Source organism: Diabrotica virgifera, chromosome 9, assembly GCF_917563875.1.
Source record: "Diabrotica virgifera virgifera chromosome 9, PGI_DIABVI_V3a".
NCBI classification, from domain to species: domain Eukaryota; kingdom Metazoa; phylum Arthropoda; class Insecta; order Coleoptera; family Chrysomelidae; genus Diabrotica; species Diabrotica virgifera.
The window spans coordinates 65,315,937-65,333,253 of NC_065451.1; the positions used below are offsets into that span (position 1 = coordinate 65,315,937).

At 39.9% G+C, this 17,317-nt stretch overlaps 1 protein-coding gene across 1 annotated transcript; it reads right to left on the minus strand.

The window, feature by feature from the left end:
• Nucleotides 1–9,677: 9,677 nt before the first annotated feature.
• Nucleotides 9,678–16,666, minus strand: LOC126890975 (ABC transporter F family member 4-like). The gene is made up of 2 exons (XM_050660156.1): nt 15,536–16,666; nt 9,678–9,989 (listed from the first exon to the last, which is right to left on the minus strand). The coding sequence occupies exons 1-2, from the start codon at nt 16,664–16,666 to the stop codon at nt 9,678–9,680; spliced, it is 1,443 nt and encodes a 480-aa protein (XP_050516113.1).
• Nucleotides 16,667–17,317: the final 651 nt, after the last annotated feature.

Genomic DNA, 17,317 nt, shown 5'->3' on the forward strand with positions numbered 1-17,317 from the left:
ATTCAGCCTCAGAATTTTCAATGCTATACTTTTCAGCTATGTTCTTGATATCTTTTGAGTTCAATAAAATATCCTTCTGTATGTATATCGGATGAAGTAAACTTAGAGAAAATGCAATATTGGAGTCTTCAGAAAACCTAGATTTAAGAGAAGATATTAAAGAATCTAAATAGGGATTAAATATAGATATTCTAAAATATACTTCTGCCGATTTTCCATTAACATTGGCTCTGTGTTTGCCGTCCAACAAGCAATTGGAATAACAATTTCTATATTTAAATCATTGGATGATTCTACTACAGCTTTGAATATTCCAGAAATATAACCTCGCAGTGGTTTCGATCGTTTTGAAAGATCTCGAGTAATTTTCCAATATGTTTTTTCACAGAAAGAAGATTTACGGAAACGCCTTGCAATTTGTTTGTAATTGGCTCCAGTTGTGAAGAATAATGCGCTATTATTTTTAGACAAACCATAAAAACAGGATTTGTTATGGCATTAAACAAAATGTTTGCTTTTGTTCTCGTTTTTGAATTCATTTCCGGCTCAGATGACATCTTTTCTAAAGCAATTCCTAAGGCAAGGAACTTTTCAGAAAATAACCTTATCGCCTTGTATTTGGCTGTCGAACGCGTTTCAGATAGCAGGGGAATATTTGGTACCAAATACCGCCTCTAGGGGCTCTCCCTGAAAAAATTGATAACTTCTTTAATGGTCCCAATCGAATTCTGTATTTGTTGAACAGAGTTCAAGTCATTTACGACCAAATTTAATCTGTGCGAACTGCAGTGGAAAAAACTCGCAAGCGGGTACTCATCTCTTATAATTTTTTGTACCCCGTTATCTTTCCCGGCCATAGTTTGACCAACTAGTTTGTTCAAATTTAACCCATAATTTTTCAATGATGTCAGTATCATATTGGCTATTGATTTAGCGTCCATAGATATCAATTTTTCAAATCCAAGGAACTCTTCCTGAATTAAATTTTGTTCATCCACAAATCGAATCCCTATGGATAACTGCTCGTGGCCAGATATATCAGCAGTTTCGTCAGCTAACACAGAAAATGCCTCTGAATTATTACCTGCATTAATAATTTTCTCACGAATAACATGCGCACAAATATCAATAAGTGTATTTTGAGTTTGGACAGACGTATACTTCTGTTTATTATGGCAAGTTTTCAAGTGATCTTCTAATGCCTTATCGCCGCTCTCAACTCGAAATTTCAAGAGCTCATTGAAATTTCCTTCATCTGAATGCTTTCCTCTCAGTGAAAGATCATTAGAACCACAGAAGAGAATTGCTGAAATAATAGGCTCGATCTTTTTACGGTTTTCTTGTACGAGTTCCCTTTCTTGAATATTAAGCTGTTCGTAAACAGTTGGTTGTTCGCCAGGAATAATTTTGGTAAAGGAACTTGCTCGACCTGTTGATTGCTTATGCCATTCTGAATTTTGGTGTCCTTTAGCAATTTCGTGGAGCTTTTTGTAATTACTAAACTCCTTGATTACAAAAGAACCTAAAAATCCTCTTTTTGTAACAGGTTTAAATAGGACGCAAAATTTGCATAAAGCACCCTTTAGTTTTGGAGAATATACCATCCATTCATAGTCGCTAAGCCACGACCTTTTAAAACAACGTTTAGCGTTTACACCTACGTCGTTTTTAAAGTTATATTGAGCACTTGGTACATAGGGATTTTTTAGAAGGTCATATTTTTTATCGTCTGATATTGCCGTGTTCTCTACGAAGAAACCCAAGTTATTTTGATTTTGATAAGTTCTTCTTTCTTCAGATGAGGGTCCGGGTAACGGGATATCCAGATCTTCTGACGCCTCATATTTAAGTTTTTTAGTTAAATGCAGATGTTCATTTTGACTTTCAGTATTGTCAGATTCATGGGAAGGACGTGTTACCTTTTTAAGGAACTTCCTTATATCCATTCTCTGCAAGCAAGATACAAGAAATCACCAATCATCAAAAAGACTGTGTACTGCTAGCAATGGGCGTAGGTAAGAAAAATTCCCGTCGGAAAACATAAATATTTTAAAACAGTTAAATTTAAGTAATTATTAATTATAACTTGAAATATATTTGTAATTTTACAACAATATTCGACAGTCATAGGTATGTATATATGTCACTCGATGTTTTCAAAATTTATTAAAACATTAAAATACATTTTTTTTAAATAATAAAAAAAATATTTGTCAAATATACAATCCAAATTGATTGAATCTAACTTTCTTATGAATAATATGCTCATCTATCTTAAAATCATATGAAATGGCAAAAGTAATAATAACAGTAATTGAATGACCAATGTCGAATATACATATTTATATTATAAAATGTCGATCGGATAGCTCAGTGCGACTAGCGGCTAACCCGCACTTCACTTCGCCGTGAGGTACGGAGTTCAAGCCCAAGCCAGGCCATCGGAAAAACAAAAAGGCTAACGCGTCAGTATAAAATTTTAAATATGAATCTGGCGCTTAGACTGAAATATGCAGGCATCTGATCGATCTATGAGGGAGCAGTACGGCAAGGGATAAGGGCTTGCGGCTCGGTGATACTCCCCCATAGATCCCTACCGAAGGGCGTTGACGCCTAAGAACAGTGTATATACATATTATAAAATAATTTTATGCATGTATGGCACTGATATATTTACCTGTGTTAATTCCTTAGGCCTTAATCAGATTCTTAAGTTTTGTTATTAAAACACTTTTAAAGCAAATAATAGGTTGTATTTTTGTCAATCATGCAGAAAATACGCGTTTATAATATTCGACGATAACTTATCTGAACAGCAGTCTGCAGTCAGTATACGACGTGTGCAGTAGAGTACATTAAGAACAAGAAGCAACTGATTAGTGATCTATGATGCAATGCTGCGCTACGAAGTGCGACCGTTAGGAGTTTCTTGAGTGTTCTTTGGTTACAACGTTGCCATGTTTTACCAAATGTCTTAAAAACATTTTCGAAACAGTTTTTTGTTTTTTTTATTACCTCTTGCAAGGGGGGGCATTTGCTCCCCCTTGCCCCCCCAAACGACACCCATGTCCATATATACTAGGGGTAGTTTTGGCAGATAAAATGGCGTTTCTTTTTCCAAGTTCCAGATCTTGCAGTGTTATAATCGATTTCTTATATTTATCTACACTAGAGACATATTTTAATAGGTTTACGTCCATCTAAAATAAAAATAATCATGTATAAAAGACAGATTTGTCAAAAACAGCGACAAAATATATAAAACAGCGATTAGACTTCTAATCATTTATGCAATAGAGACAATTCCACCTCGAATTGCTTTTTCTACAAACATTATCGTGTCAACATCTTTTAAGATTTGTAATTTGTACTTGGTATATATGCACAGGCATAGCAAAATACCATGGAGGGTTAGATTAGCCTTAGATTATTTTTTATGTTTAGCCGGCACTATAGGTGAATGCAATGTGATTCTGCAGGTAAAACATGAATTTATATTTTCCCAACAAATCTTCCTAGGAGATTTTAGACCTTCTTTTCTATTTTCAAGTTTTAATAAAGTTCTTATTTTTTTTAGTTGACCTATTTTGGTTAATTTTTTTTCTGTGCCAAACAAAATTTAAAGTTTTTAAAAGCTTTGATGCTCTAACTCGTCCTTGGGCTGTTTTAAGACGGTGGAGAGCATTTTCTCTGAGTCCTTTTTGGACCTAGTGTCGTAAGATTTCTGCTCTGTCGACATCGTGGTGGCAGGCGCTCTCAGGAAGGAGAGACCAAAAAGGCTATCGTTACCACTCTTGTAGACACGGAGTAGGACTCCCAGACCTCTATCTCCCTTGTATAGGAGTACCTGCGACGTCAAGAGACCCAGAAACGAGAAAACAGAAGAAAAGGAACAATATAACAGAGTAATACGCTACCTTATAACTCTATGATAAGAATAGTATATGAGAATTTTATAAGTGGAAATTATAGGTATAAAGATTAGCACATAAATATATACACATAAATATATATAAATGCAAACAGAACAGTATATACATGAAAAGTTAACAGCAAATGGCGAAGTCTATTCAGTATATAGAAGTAGAAAAGGTGTAAAATATATATGCATCAAATGGTTAATATATTTACTGATATTAAAATTAGTGCATTCACTGAAAAAGAACGTTAGTAAACATACATATATGCAGACGAACGAAATGTATAAATATCTGAAAGAGAATGCATATATATGTTAGTACCTACAATAACGTACCATTAGATAAGTTTAAATACCTAAGAAATAAATAAACAGTTAGCAATAATATATTATATACCTAGAAATATGTTAAAGATAGTAAACATTAGCTAATTACAGCAGTAAATATGAAGATCACGGATTCTATTAGAATAGAATCCGCAAGAAGGATACCTATAAACGTAGAAAAACGAATTAAGGCAAAATAAACAAACACATCGTTGGTAAAACCAACAGCAAAAATATAGCTTTAATAAAAGCTTTATGAATTTTGGCGAAATGACCACGTTTCATGATAGCTTTATTACCTTTTTTTATATGTTGATTTATTAATTTTAACGATAATTTTCCAGTTTTGTTAGCTTAAATCAATTTAATAGTTTCATCCGCTTTAGATAAAGTACATTGATTACTTTTTATATTTTCTATTTTTTACTACTCATATTAAAAGAGTAACTTACCAACTTTTTAACTGTACAATTTCAAAAGATATGGCAGGGTGGCGTTTTCCACGATTTACCATTCCACGGAAACCCTACCCCGTATTTGGATGCTTCGAAAAATTCAACAACGCTCGTTCCTACGACTTTGTGACTGTCTTTGTTTTCAAGAGTTCATTATTCTGGGACTTCCCTATATCCTGTCATTTGATGTTTAGGCCTTCTATGTGTAGTACGTATGTTTTCATCATAGTCTGTCAACTCTCTTAGTAATCTGTTTGGATGGTCTCTTATGTCATTAAATATTTCATATGCTTTTTCATCCATCTTCCTGAGGATCTTTTTCTGCTTTGTGTATTCATTGTATAGATATTTTACAGGTACGTATCTGGGTACATTCAGGGCTTGTCTTATTATGTGATTCTGGATTATCTGGATTTTCTTCCTGTTTGATTTGCATGTGTGTCCCCATGCCGCAGATGCATATGTAAGTGTTGGTATTATTATACTATTAGGCATCCTGATCTTTGTTTTGAATTTTAATTTGCTCTTTCTCCCTATCAGGGAGTAGAGTTGACTTCTTAAGGCTTTGGCTTTATAGACCGTTTGTTTAACATGTTCCGTGTATGTGAGCCTTTTGTCTAGTATGACCCCTAGATATTTCACTTGTCTATTCCATTCTATCGGGGTGTCATTCATTATTATTTGTCTTTCTGGTCTGCCTGTTCTATGTTGAAATACTACTGCGTGTGTTTTTTCGGGGTTTAGTGCTATTTTCCATTCTATGCACCATTTTTGCAGTTCGTTTAGGGCTCTTTGTAGATGGTTTCTGGCTAAGTTAGGGTCTCTACTACTAGCTGCTATTGCTGTATCGTCCACGTATAGGCTTAGTAGTGTTCGTGGGACTGTTGGTGTGTCTGCCGTGTATATGGTGTACAGGTAAGGCGACAGTACCGCTCCCTGGGGCACTCCTGCGTCCATGGTTCCGACTTCGGACAGGGTGGACCCTATCCGAACTCTGAACCTACGGTTTGCAAGGTATGACGCAAGGAGGCATGTCATCGCCTCGCTGTATCCATTTTCATGCATTTTATGCAGTAGTCCTTCATGCCATACTTTGTCAAAGGCCTTACTTACGTCTAGGAAGGCTGCCGCTGTGTACATTCTTTCATTAAACCCTTTTGTTATGTATTCTGTTAATCTTAATACTTGTAGTTCACATGAGTGCCTAGATCTGAATCCAAACTGCGATTCTGGGATAATTCCTAATGCCTCTGATTCTTGTTTTAATCTTTTAAGAATTATTCTTTCCACTATTTTGCTTAGCGCTGGTAGTAAGCTTATTGGTACGTAGTTTTGTGGAAAGCTCCCATTTTTCCCCGGTTTTCCTATCATAATAACATTTGCCTCTTTCCATCTATCCGGGAAGTATCTTAATCTTAGTATACTATTTACTATGCTTGTAATGTAAACTGTTATTTTTGTTGGCCGGTTTTTTAGTGCTCTATACTGTTATATTGTCGGGCCCTGGCGCTTTTTTTGCATTTGTCATTTTTATTATTTCTTTGATTTCTTCAGGAGACGTGTGTTCTAGGTTTATTCTTCCCATTCTACTCAATCTGTTAGCACTGTTTTCTACTTCTATTGTGAAGTCTATATCTTGATCGTCATGGAAGTTTTTCTTATTTCCCTGTTCTAGGGTGTCTTTCATTACTTCTGCCTTTTCTTCTTCTGTGTATACTATGCCTTGTTCTCCGTGTAGGGCTGGTATTGGTTTTCTTTCATTTCTTAGTATTTTGGATACCTTCCAGAACCCGGATTTATTTGGATCTAGTTCTTGGATATATTTGTCCCAGCTTTCGTTTCTATGTTCTTGCAGTTGTTTTTTGACTTCTCGGTCCAGTTCATTTGCAATTCTTTTGTCTTCCTGATCCCTTGTTCTGTAGGCTCTTCTCCTTTTTCTGTTCTTTTCTCGTATTAGTTCTTTTAGTTCTTCTGATATGTCTTTGAACCTACCTCTTTTGATTGTTGTTGTTTCTTCCTTTGTGCTGACTCTAATAGCATTCTGAATTGTCTGTTCTAATTTAATCACACTGTCTTCTAATTCCTCTTTGTTACTGATGTTTGGAATATTTCCTATGTTTTCACTGGTGACTCTTTTGAAGTTAGGCCAGTTTGTCCATTTTTTTCTGTATGGTTGTATGTGATTGAGTTCTATTGCACCAAGGGTCAGGATGATTGGATTGTGGTTACTGTCTCCCTCATCTACTGTTATTATTTCATATTGTTGTCCTATATTGTGAAGAATTGCAATGTCCAAGTATCTTGCTGTTAGTCCTTGGAAATGTGTTGGTTTGACTGGTCCGATTGCGTATGTGTTTTCTTTCCTTTCAAGATAGCCACAAAGTAGTTTTCCATTTCGATTTGTTTTCCTGTCAAACCAGTTAAGAGATCTCGCGTTTAGGTCGCCTATGATGACTGTTGGCTCGTCTGAATCCAGTATTAGGTTTAGATCTTCTACAAAGATCGGGTCCTGCGGTCTGACATACACCGAGGCTATTTTCAGTGTCTCGTCAGTCGCAATGATCCGGACTATTGTCGCCCCTAGGGTGACCAGACCATCTGGTGTCGGAATATGTTGATGTTTTATTCCTTTTTTTACCATAATGGCCGTGCCCCCCGCGAGAGATCTATGGTCTTTTCTATAGATGTCATAGCCCGGGAACTTAGTTTTCACTTTTTCAGTAAGTTTTGTTTCCTGCAGTGCCATGACATCTATATTGAGTCTGTTGGTAAACTCATCTAGAATGTTTAGTTTCCGAAGTAAGCCGCCAGAATTCCATGACCCAACTCGTAAATCCTTGAACTGTTCTGACATTAAACGTTTTTAGCTAGCCCCAGTGCATGAAACATTTGTGTCATTTGTTCACACATGGTTGTGAACATTTTCATTTGTTCCTGTATCGCTGCAAGTACGTTGTTTTCTGTGAGTGACTCCTTTTTGCCTTGTGTGGCCGCAGCATAGCTAATGTTTGCTTTGGTTTGTACATTGTGTGTGGCTATGTCTCTGGGTGCATGTTGTTTTGTGCTACTCTTTTTCTTAGGTGCATTTTTGCATCCTCTGTAGCTGGCTGTGTGTGCCTCACCACAGTTTGCACATTTAGCTGGTGTGTCACTTTCTTTGTTACAGTTTCTTGTGGCATGGTTTTCTCCACATTTGACACAACGTGAGTAGCATTTGCATGCTCTGGAGCCATGGAAGAAATTTTGGCAGTTGTAACACTGCAGGACATCGCTCTTGTTTTTGTTTTCCTCTTCCAGTACCACTCTCATGTGACATAAGTTGGTGATTTTCCTTACTTTTTCGGTGTCACTTTCGTAGTAAGTAAGCATATACAGTGGGAGCTCTCTGCCGTCTTTTTTTGACGTCATTCTGTTTAACCTTGCTATTTTAATTTTTAGGTCGGTTATTTCGTCCCATAGGTCGTCTATATTTGTCCAGATCGTTAGCCCTCTTATTACGACTCTTTTTGTTCTGTCAATGTCTTCATCTAGGGGATATGCTATGTATTCTATCTGGTTTCCCTTGTTTTCTAGGATCTTAAGCATACCGTGATAATGCTCTCTATTTTTTGTTTGTATCACGATGCTTTTTCCTGATTTTGCGAATTTGTTGTCGGTAATGATGCCTTGTTTTGCACCTTCATTTAGTACGTCTTGGCCAGCCTCTACTGTTTTCAGTATTATCGCTGGCGGTTTTCGGGTACTTTTTTGTTGTGTCGTTTCCCCTGTTTTACTGGTTGAGGCTTCAGCCGTCTGTTTTCCTGCAGTATTTTTTTCAGGTACTTTTTCATTATTTTTGTTGTTATTTGTACTTGTTTCTTGTACTGTATTGGCTTTTTGTTGTTTGGTGGGATTTTCTTTATCCTCATTACTCTTATTTTTCCTTTTATTTTCACTACTGTGAAGCCTTCTTCGTCTGCCTTGTTGTCTTCTGTTGTATTTTTGTCGTTGTCTTTTGTTGTATTTTTGTCTGATTTGTCATCTTTTTGTTTTTACGGTTGTTGTCTAGCCTTTTTGGTAGGCTTTATTTTTTCTGCGACTTCTTGTTTTTTCCTTTTAACAAGAATTGCATTATCATATGCTTTGTTTTTGTAAGGCGTTGCCTTAGTTACTTGTCTTTCTTCTTGTGTTGGACCATTTTCTGTTGGTTCCCAGGTCATTTGGTTGTCATCTACGTTTGTTATTGTTATTGTCTGTTTATTCGTCATATCTTGTATTGTTTTTGTCAGTTCCATGATCTGGTTCATCATTTTCCTGGCCTCATTGTCCTTTGCACTTATTATGGCTCTTAATTCTGCTATTAGTTCTTTAAGCGCTTGTTGTTCACGCTTATTTTCTATTTCCCTTTTTTCAAGGATTTCTGTAATGGATCGGGAAGGATTCGCAACACTAAAACACTTCGACGAATTTTCACTGTTTGTTTATTACTGACTTACATTTCTACTTTGGAGAGAGAAGGTGCTATGAAACTCGTTACGATCCGTTACGGTCTAGCGGTGGAAACTGATCTAGTTAGCTTGACTATCTATTAAGAACTGAGTCCGAATAATCCCCCTTTCTTGGATTAAAAGTATTTCATATTATTTGTTCGATCATTAGCGTTCCTACCAAAATTCATATTTCTATTATTTAAATGAGCAAAGTTCATAAGATTCAGAAAGAGTCCAAAAGTTTATTTACTTTTCTTATTGAAGTTTAAACAAGAAATTAGAGAAATTAGTTGCAATTAATCAATGTAGTTAAACAAAAATATTTTGACTGTAATCTTCTGATGAAATCTAAAGTGATTATATTTCCTGAACAAAGGAAATTTGTTATTGTTTATTCTTTAATATTAGTAATGTTTAATTTAAAGGATGTTGGGAAAAGTTGCATTATTATTTTTGTGATGATTAGTAAAATAAAGACATTGGCGTAACCGAAATAGGGTCTTTTCATTACATTTCTTTGAATTCTTGTTGTTCTATTTTGGCCTCCTTATCTCTTTTTTCCAGCTGTATCATTAATTTCTGGACCGTTATGGCCAGATCATCTTGATTTCTGTCCGTGGCTGGACTGCTGCATGGCCTTTTATTCGGTTTCTTTCCATCACATCTTCTGCTGTCGTACTCAGCGTCTAGAAGTGTTTTTAATGCATTATTTGATCCCTGAGGGGGTATATCCATACTAATTTGGCTATCCTGAGGGGATGCGGGGTTACTTTCATCCGCGAAGCAATCAGAATCGTCCAGCTGTTGGCCTTCTTGATACTATCTTCGCAAGAAATATCAGAGTTTATTTCATTCATTTCAGAGTCTTCATTTATTAACGACAGGTTAGGACTCTGGGGAGGGTTATGGACTGGAGTGGTGTCTATGTCAGTCACTGACTCTGTCCTTGGGATAGGTGATGGTTGAGAATGGGTGATGTCTACAAAGTCATAAGCTTGAAGCTCAGTGGACGAATGATTGTCCAACGACATTTTAAGATTGGCTATTTAGAGGAATCTGTTTTTTTCGTTTGGTTGGACCGCTGTCCAAACCAAGTTCTGGGTGCCGTCCCAGGGACCTTCGCGGTTGTTTCACTACCTAATTTGCAATAAGTAGGGTTCCACTTGCTGTTCTCAATAACTGACCCAGGTGGCCGTTTCTGCACGAAGTGGTTTCTATAATTCCACTCCTTACAGTGTCATTCCTGCGGAGGCACAGTTATTTCCCGAGGGCACTAGGCCCGCTTGCTTCGTCTCTATCTGTATCTAGGAGTGTAACCTCCTTGAAAACTCAATGAATGTAAGTTTCCAGGGCTAGTCACATCAAGAATACAGATTTTCCTTCTATTTCGTTTTCCAATCGAGAAATATTGGCCTGCTCGACTGTCTTACTCACAGTTGATCTAATAAGATCAGCAAGCCATTTATTTCACAATTTTCCAACAAATTCTTCACCACGTGGTCGAGACCCCGACGCGCCGATTACAGTATAGACTACTCTGCGAACGTGTTGCTCGTACACGCCCACTCGAAGTACTCTCTACTATTAATACTACTCCTCTCTAAAAAACTCTTGCTGCCTAAAGTCACTCACTCACTCACACTCGCCGATCATCCCACCCCCTAGGAACATGTGTGTACCGCTGCTAATCAGCGGGACCCACATGTCCGAAAATCAGACCGGTCACGCCCCAAAAGAGCGAGTCATTTTGGATCGGTACCTATCTGACCCCCAGGTTTTTCCTCCACCCCTCCCCAACGTGTGACATACGCGGGGAGGCTATGATCTTTGCGTCGGGTGATTTGGGAAAAAGAAGCACCCTTCGCTTTAGCATGGTTGTGGTTAGGCCACCTCACTGTAGGGGTAGCTGTGTAGCTTTTCTCCCTATTTACATTACTGATTCTACTTTGGTATTGACATGAGTTTGGACTGAAGTCCCTAAGAGTGTGTTTCCTCGCGGAGGGACATCAACCTAGATTGATGTCACTCCGCGGGGAAACCGTGTAGTGAGCTCGGTCACCCAGCTGCCGATTTGGCAAAATAAATTTTGTTCTCCTCGGCAGCTGGGCACCCGAATGAGTCTGGCCACCGAGCCCATGGCCGACGCCCATGGTCTCGATGCTCAGAGTTTCGCGATGGTTAGGTCTCTCATTCGACCTGCCTTAAGGGCCTGAAGCCTAAATGGCTTGTACAAGGTGACCTGAGGGGTCCCTTGTACCCTTAATGTTGAGTATGAGCCGAGTGGGTACGGTCAGTGTTCACTAATCTTCAAAGTATACTTAGTATTAACATGGTTGCGACAATAAAGGGTCTTTTGTTAGTTTTATATATTTTTTTTTTGTGGGTTAGTATATTTTATGTATTTTTTTGGTGAGCACGATCTGGCGTCCAATCATCTAACATCGACTGGGCCCCAGAGCATGATCTTTTTTTTTTTTTTTTTTTTTTTTTTTTTTTTTTTTTTTTTTTTTTTTTTTTTTCTACCTTTATCGCGCGTTGGGGTTAGACTACTCTGTAACTATCTCAGACATCATGTTCTTCTGCTGGGACCTGCCTGTATCCCTGTATTTGCTGTTTAGGCCGTCTATGCTTCGTTCTGACGTTTTCGTCATAATCCGTTAATTCCCTCAGCCACCTACTGGGGTGGTTTCTTGCGTTCGTGAAGATGTCATACGCTTTTTCATCCATGGTCCTTAGGATCTTTCTCTGATCTGTGTCCCGGTATATGTACCGCAGTGGTACATATCTGGGCACGTTTAGGGCTTCTCTAATCATGTGATTTTGACTGATTTGTAGTTTTTTCCTGTTGGACTTGCACGTATGTCCCCAAGCTGCTGATGCGTATGTTAGGGTGGGCAGGATTATGCTATTGGCTGTTCTCAGTTTTGTCTTTATATTTAATTTACTTTTCCTCCCAATTATTGGGGCTAGTTGTTTCCTTAGTACTTTGGCTTTGTTTACTGTTTGCTTTATGTGTTGTGTGAATGTTAGTTTTCTGTCTAGCGTTACGCCTAAGTATTTGGCTTCATTTTCCCATTCTATTTGGTTATTGTCCATGCTTAGTTCTGTGTTGGGTGTTCCCCATCTTTTACGAAACATGACGGCCTGAGTTTTGTCTGGATTTAGCGCAATCTTCCATTTTATGCACCATCGTGATAATCGGTTTAGTTCTCCTTGTACATGTCTTGCTGCCAGGTCTGGGTCTCTGCTGCTTGCTGCTATAGCAGTATCGTCTGCGTATAGGCTTAGTATCGTTCTGTTACTTTTAGGCGTGTCTGCCGTGTATATGGTGTACAGATAAGGTGACAGCACGGCTCCCTGCGGCACACCCGCCTCAGGGGTTCCGACTTCGGACAGGGTGTCCCCTATCCGAACTCTGAACCTCCTGTTGGCTAAGTATGAAGCCAGAAGACATGTCATCGCCCCGCTGTACCCATAATCATTCATTTTGTGGATTAGCCCCTCATGCCAGACTCTGTCAAATGCCTTACTGACGTCGAGAAATGCAGCTGCTGTGTACATTTTCTCGTTGAAGCCTTTCGTGATGTACTCTGTCAGTCTTAGTACTTGGAGTTCGCAAGAATGTTCTGATCTAAATCCGAATTGCGCTTCGGGGAGTATTCCTAGCCTTTCGGTTTCCTCTTGGAGTCTTTTGAGTATTACTCTTTCAGCTATTTTGCTTATCGATGATAGCAGGCTTATTGGCCTGTAGTTTTGAGGAAAGCTCCCGTTTTTCCCCGGTTTTCCAATCATTATTACGTGGGCTTCTTTCCATCTATCTGGAAAGTATCTTAGTCTCAGTACTGCGTTGATGATATTTGTGATGTACACTATTAATTTGGTCGGTAAGTTTTTAATTGCCCTATTTGTGATGTTGTCTGGTCCTGGTGCTTTTTTCGCCTTAGCCCATTTGATTATATTTCTTATTTCTTCTGGGGTGGTGTGTTCAAGGCCTATTCTGCCTTTTCTCCTTCTTATTCTTCTTGCACTATTTTCGACCTCTGTGGTGAAGTCTAGATCTTCCCTTTGGTGGAAATTTTTCTTACAATTCGTTTCTAGTGTATCTTTCATGGCCTCTGCTTTGTCCTCGTCTGTATATACGATTCCTGTTTCTCCGTGTAGAGGTGGGATCGGTTTTCTATCGTTTCTAAGTACTGCTGATACTTTCCAGAATGCAGATTTATTTGGATTTAGGCTTTGGATATATTGGTCCCAGCATTCGCTTCGGTGCTCTTGTAACTGTTTTTTGACCTCCCTGTCTAGTTCATTTGCAATTCTTTTATCTTCTCTGTTTCGAGTTCGTTGTGCTCTTCTTCTTCTTCTGTTCTTTTCTTTTATTAGTTCTTTTAATTCAATAGATATTTCTCTGAATCTTCCTCTTTGTGTAGCTATGCTTTCGGTTCTGGTGCTAACTTCCATTGCATTTTGTATTGTCTGTTCTAGTTTTATTATGCTTTCGTCCAATTCATTTATGTTATTTATTGTGGGTATATCCCCTATGTTCTCACTCATCTCTCTTCTGAAGTTTTGCCAATTTATTATCTTCTTTTTACGTGGTTCTACTTGGTTCAAATCTATTGCCCCAAGTGTCATAACTATTACGTTATGCGTGGAGTCTCCTTCGTTTGCCGTTATTATCTCGTGTTGTAGTCCCACATGGTGAAGAATTGCAATGTCTAAGTGTGTTGGGATGTTATCTCCCTGGAAGCATGTTGGGTCTGTGGGTCCAGTTACAATAGTGTTATGCTTGTTTTCGAGATAGTTACAGAGCCGTCTGCCATTGCAGTTTGTTAGTCTGTCGAACCAGTTGGGCGACCTCGCGTTTAAGTCACCGATAATCACAGTGGGCTCGTCTGAGTCCAGGATGAGATCGAGATCCTCTCCCAGTACTGGATCAAGCGGCCTCACATACACCGAAGCAATTTTCAGTGTATGGTTAGCCGCATTGATCCGCACCAGGGTAGCCTCCATGGTGACCAGGCCATCTGGTGTTGGAACTTGATGGTGTTCAATTCCTTTTTTCACCATAATGGCCGTGCCACCGGATCTCCCTGTCCTGTCATTTCTATAGATGTCATAGCCCGGGAACTTGGTTTTCACTCTCTCGGTGAGTTTGGTTTCCTGCAGTGCCATGACATCTATATCGAGTCTGTTGGAAAACTCGTCTAAAGTGTTAATTTTCGAGCGTAGCCCGCCCGAGTTCCATGACCCAATTTTAAGTTCGTCCAACTGGTTGTTCAACATTACTGGGTGTTGGAGAGTTTGAGCGCATCGAGGGCAACAGTCATAGTTTGGAACATGTTAGCGAAATTTGCCATAGCGGCGTTAATCACGCTAACAAGTTCTTGTTGATTGGGGTTTTGTGGGGCGCTTGTGGGCGCTCTGGTGGTTGGAGCTTTGGCTTGTGTGGCTGCAGCATAGCTAATGTTGGGTTTAACAGGTGCACTTGGTGCACGTCTGCTTTTTGGGAGTGTTGGGACCTTTGGTCTGTTTTGGGGTGCTCTTTTGCATCCCCTGTAGCTAGCTGTGTGCGCTTCTCCACAGTTTGCGCATTTTGCTGGTGACTCACGATCTTTCGTGCAGTCTTCTGTTTTGTGGCCCTCTCCACACTTTACACACCGCGAACTGCAATGACAAGACCTTGAGCCGTGGTAGAAGTTCTGGCAATTGTAGCATTGCAGCACTTCTTTTTTTGTGCGAAATTCATCCTCGATGGTGACCTTCATGAAGGAGAGGTTACTTATTTTGGCCATTTTTTCTTCGTCCTTTTCATCGATGGTGACGATGTAAAGTGGTAGTTCTTTCTTGTCCGGTTTCCTGGAAATCATTCTTTCCAGTCCTCGAACTTCAACACCGGCTTTTAGTATTTCCTGACCTAACGCTCTTAGGTTTAAGCCTGTGTTTAGCCCTCTAATTATTTTTCTCTTGGCCCTGTTTGTTTCTACGTCGATTGGATATGCTATGAAATCCACTTTGGGTCTGTGGTTTTCAAGGACTTTGAGCATTCCAAGGTAACCTTCTCTTTCATTGGTCTGTATTACTATCGACCTTCCAGACTTCGCGAATTTATTCACGGAGCCTATGCCTTTGCTTGCCGCTGTTGCTAAAATCCTTTGGCTTTCGCCTACAGACTTTAGTATGATCGCTGGTGGTTTTTTGGTCGTAGTTGCTACCACTGCTTGACTGGTCGTAGCCTTGTTGGCTACCTCTGCTGATTTTTGTTTTTTTGTGCTACGTTGACTTAAGCGATCTGTCATTTCTTTTTCTTGTCTCTCTTGAATTATGGCCATTTGGATTTCTCCAACGCCAGTGGGCTTGTTTACTACCGCAGCAGGATGAGATGTTCCATTATTATCAGTAGTAGTAGGATTTGCTTTTCGCTTTTTCGGCTCTTTAACCTTTTCAGCATTGTCTGCCTCAGGTTGGGTGTCGTCATTGCATTCGCGTTTGTTTGTGGCTTTTCTGCCTTTCCGTTTCCTGTAATTAGGGAATTGGTAGGCATTTTCATCTCCTGAGTCCTCAACTACTTCAGTGTCCATCATTGCCACTTCTAAGTTGAGGTCAGATTTTGCTAGGGTAGACTCATTTATCCTCTCAGCTTTATTTGCCTCAGGTTGGGCGTCTTTAACACTGCTTTTGCCGTGTTCTGGTTCTTGAATAGGTTTTTTGCATGCACCTTTCTTTTTCCTGTATTTTGGAAAACGATAGGTGCTTTCACTGCCTGAGTCCACAACCTCTTCCGTGTCCATTTCTGCCACTTCTAGGTTGGGTTCAGATTCTGGCTCTGAGGGGGTTGGGGTGGGATTAGATCTATCGGTTAGTTTCACCAGCTGTGCGACTAGTTCCCGATTTTCTTGATCTTTCTGCTCGAGCATGGTCCTAAGCTTTTTCAGCTCATCCATTAGCTCAGCGATTTGTTGGCTATGCCTTGCCTGATCCTGACGTCTTTCAACCTCATTCTCTTGCAATTTAGCAAACAATTCCTCTATTGTTTGCTGCATGCCATCAACGTCTTTAGCTTTTTTCAGCTGTTCTTGGGTGGGGCTTGAGGGGTTGCGCGGTCTTTTGTTGGACTGCTTTTCCTCGATGCGCCGGGAGTATGCGTTCGCTTTGTCGAACTCCGTGGGGTTGGAAACCTGAGGGGTTTCGGAATCGCGGGTTTGGTTTGTTATTTCAGAAACCTGAGGGGTTTCAGTAACCTGGGGCAGATCTTTATAAATCTCTTGGATTTCTTCTTCGGAGAACTTATCGTCGATCATAGATTCATCTTCAGAACTAGAGTACTCTTCCTCCATCTCCGACTTGGGGGAAGAGGCTCTAGGGGCGGACTCGTCGCCAGAAGCATTGTCGTCAGACGACTCATGCTCTGACTTCGAGAGGGATTCGGGTAAGGTGGGTTTTTCAACATTATGAGCGGAATTGCTCGGTGAAAGCTCAGTGCTTTCTAAAGACAACATTTTCTTACTTGGAAGACTCTGTTTTTTGCGGTTGGATGAACCGCTGTTCATCCAATTTCTGGGTGCCGTCCCAGGGACCTACGCGGCTGTTCACGCCCTAACTTGCGCTAGGGAGGGTTCCACTTGCGTTTTCTCAGCTATCAGGCCCAGGTGTCCGGGTCTGTCCGATGTGAAATACAAAAATATCCACACCTTACATTGTCCTTCCTACGGAGGCACAGATAGCTCCCGACAGGCACAAGGCCCGCTCGCTTCTTCACTGGCTAGTCCTGGATTGTGACCTCCCAGAGAACTCAATGAAAGATGAAATTCCCTCGGTTAATCACATCCAAAGATGTCGCTTTTGCCTCTCGGTTTTTGCCTAAGCGCGTGGATTTCTCTTCCCGCTTACCGTGTCTTACTCACGGTGATCTGAAAAGATCAGCAAGTCGAGTCGTCCCCACTACTTCGGCTTCTCCTCGGTACTACAGCTCCGTACGCGTCTGCACTGTTCAGCGTCTAACGCTCCTACTGATACTGATTGCTGCCTAAAGAAGATTTTTAACTCCTTTTATACGTTTTGGCGCATACGCGTTAGGCTCCGCCCATTCGAGGACGTACGTTACGGTTCATGAATTTTGGCGAAATGACCACGTTTCATGATAGCTTTAT

Excerpts from the sequence above, each read along its gene's own strand:
- LOC126890975 (XM_050660156.1), bottom strand. The coding sequence starts at position 16,666 with ATGTTGTCTTTAGAAAGCACTGAGCTTTCACCGAGCAATTCCGCTCAT. Across the intron at positions 9,990-15,535 it reads GAACATCTCATCCTGCTGCG|TATCAAGAAGGCCAACAGCT; the intron begins GTAGTAAACAAG and ends TTGCGAAGATAG.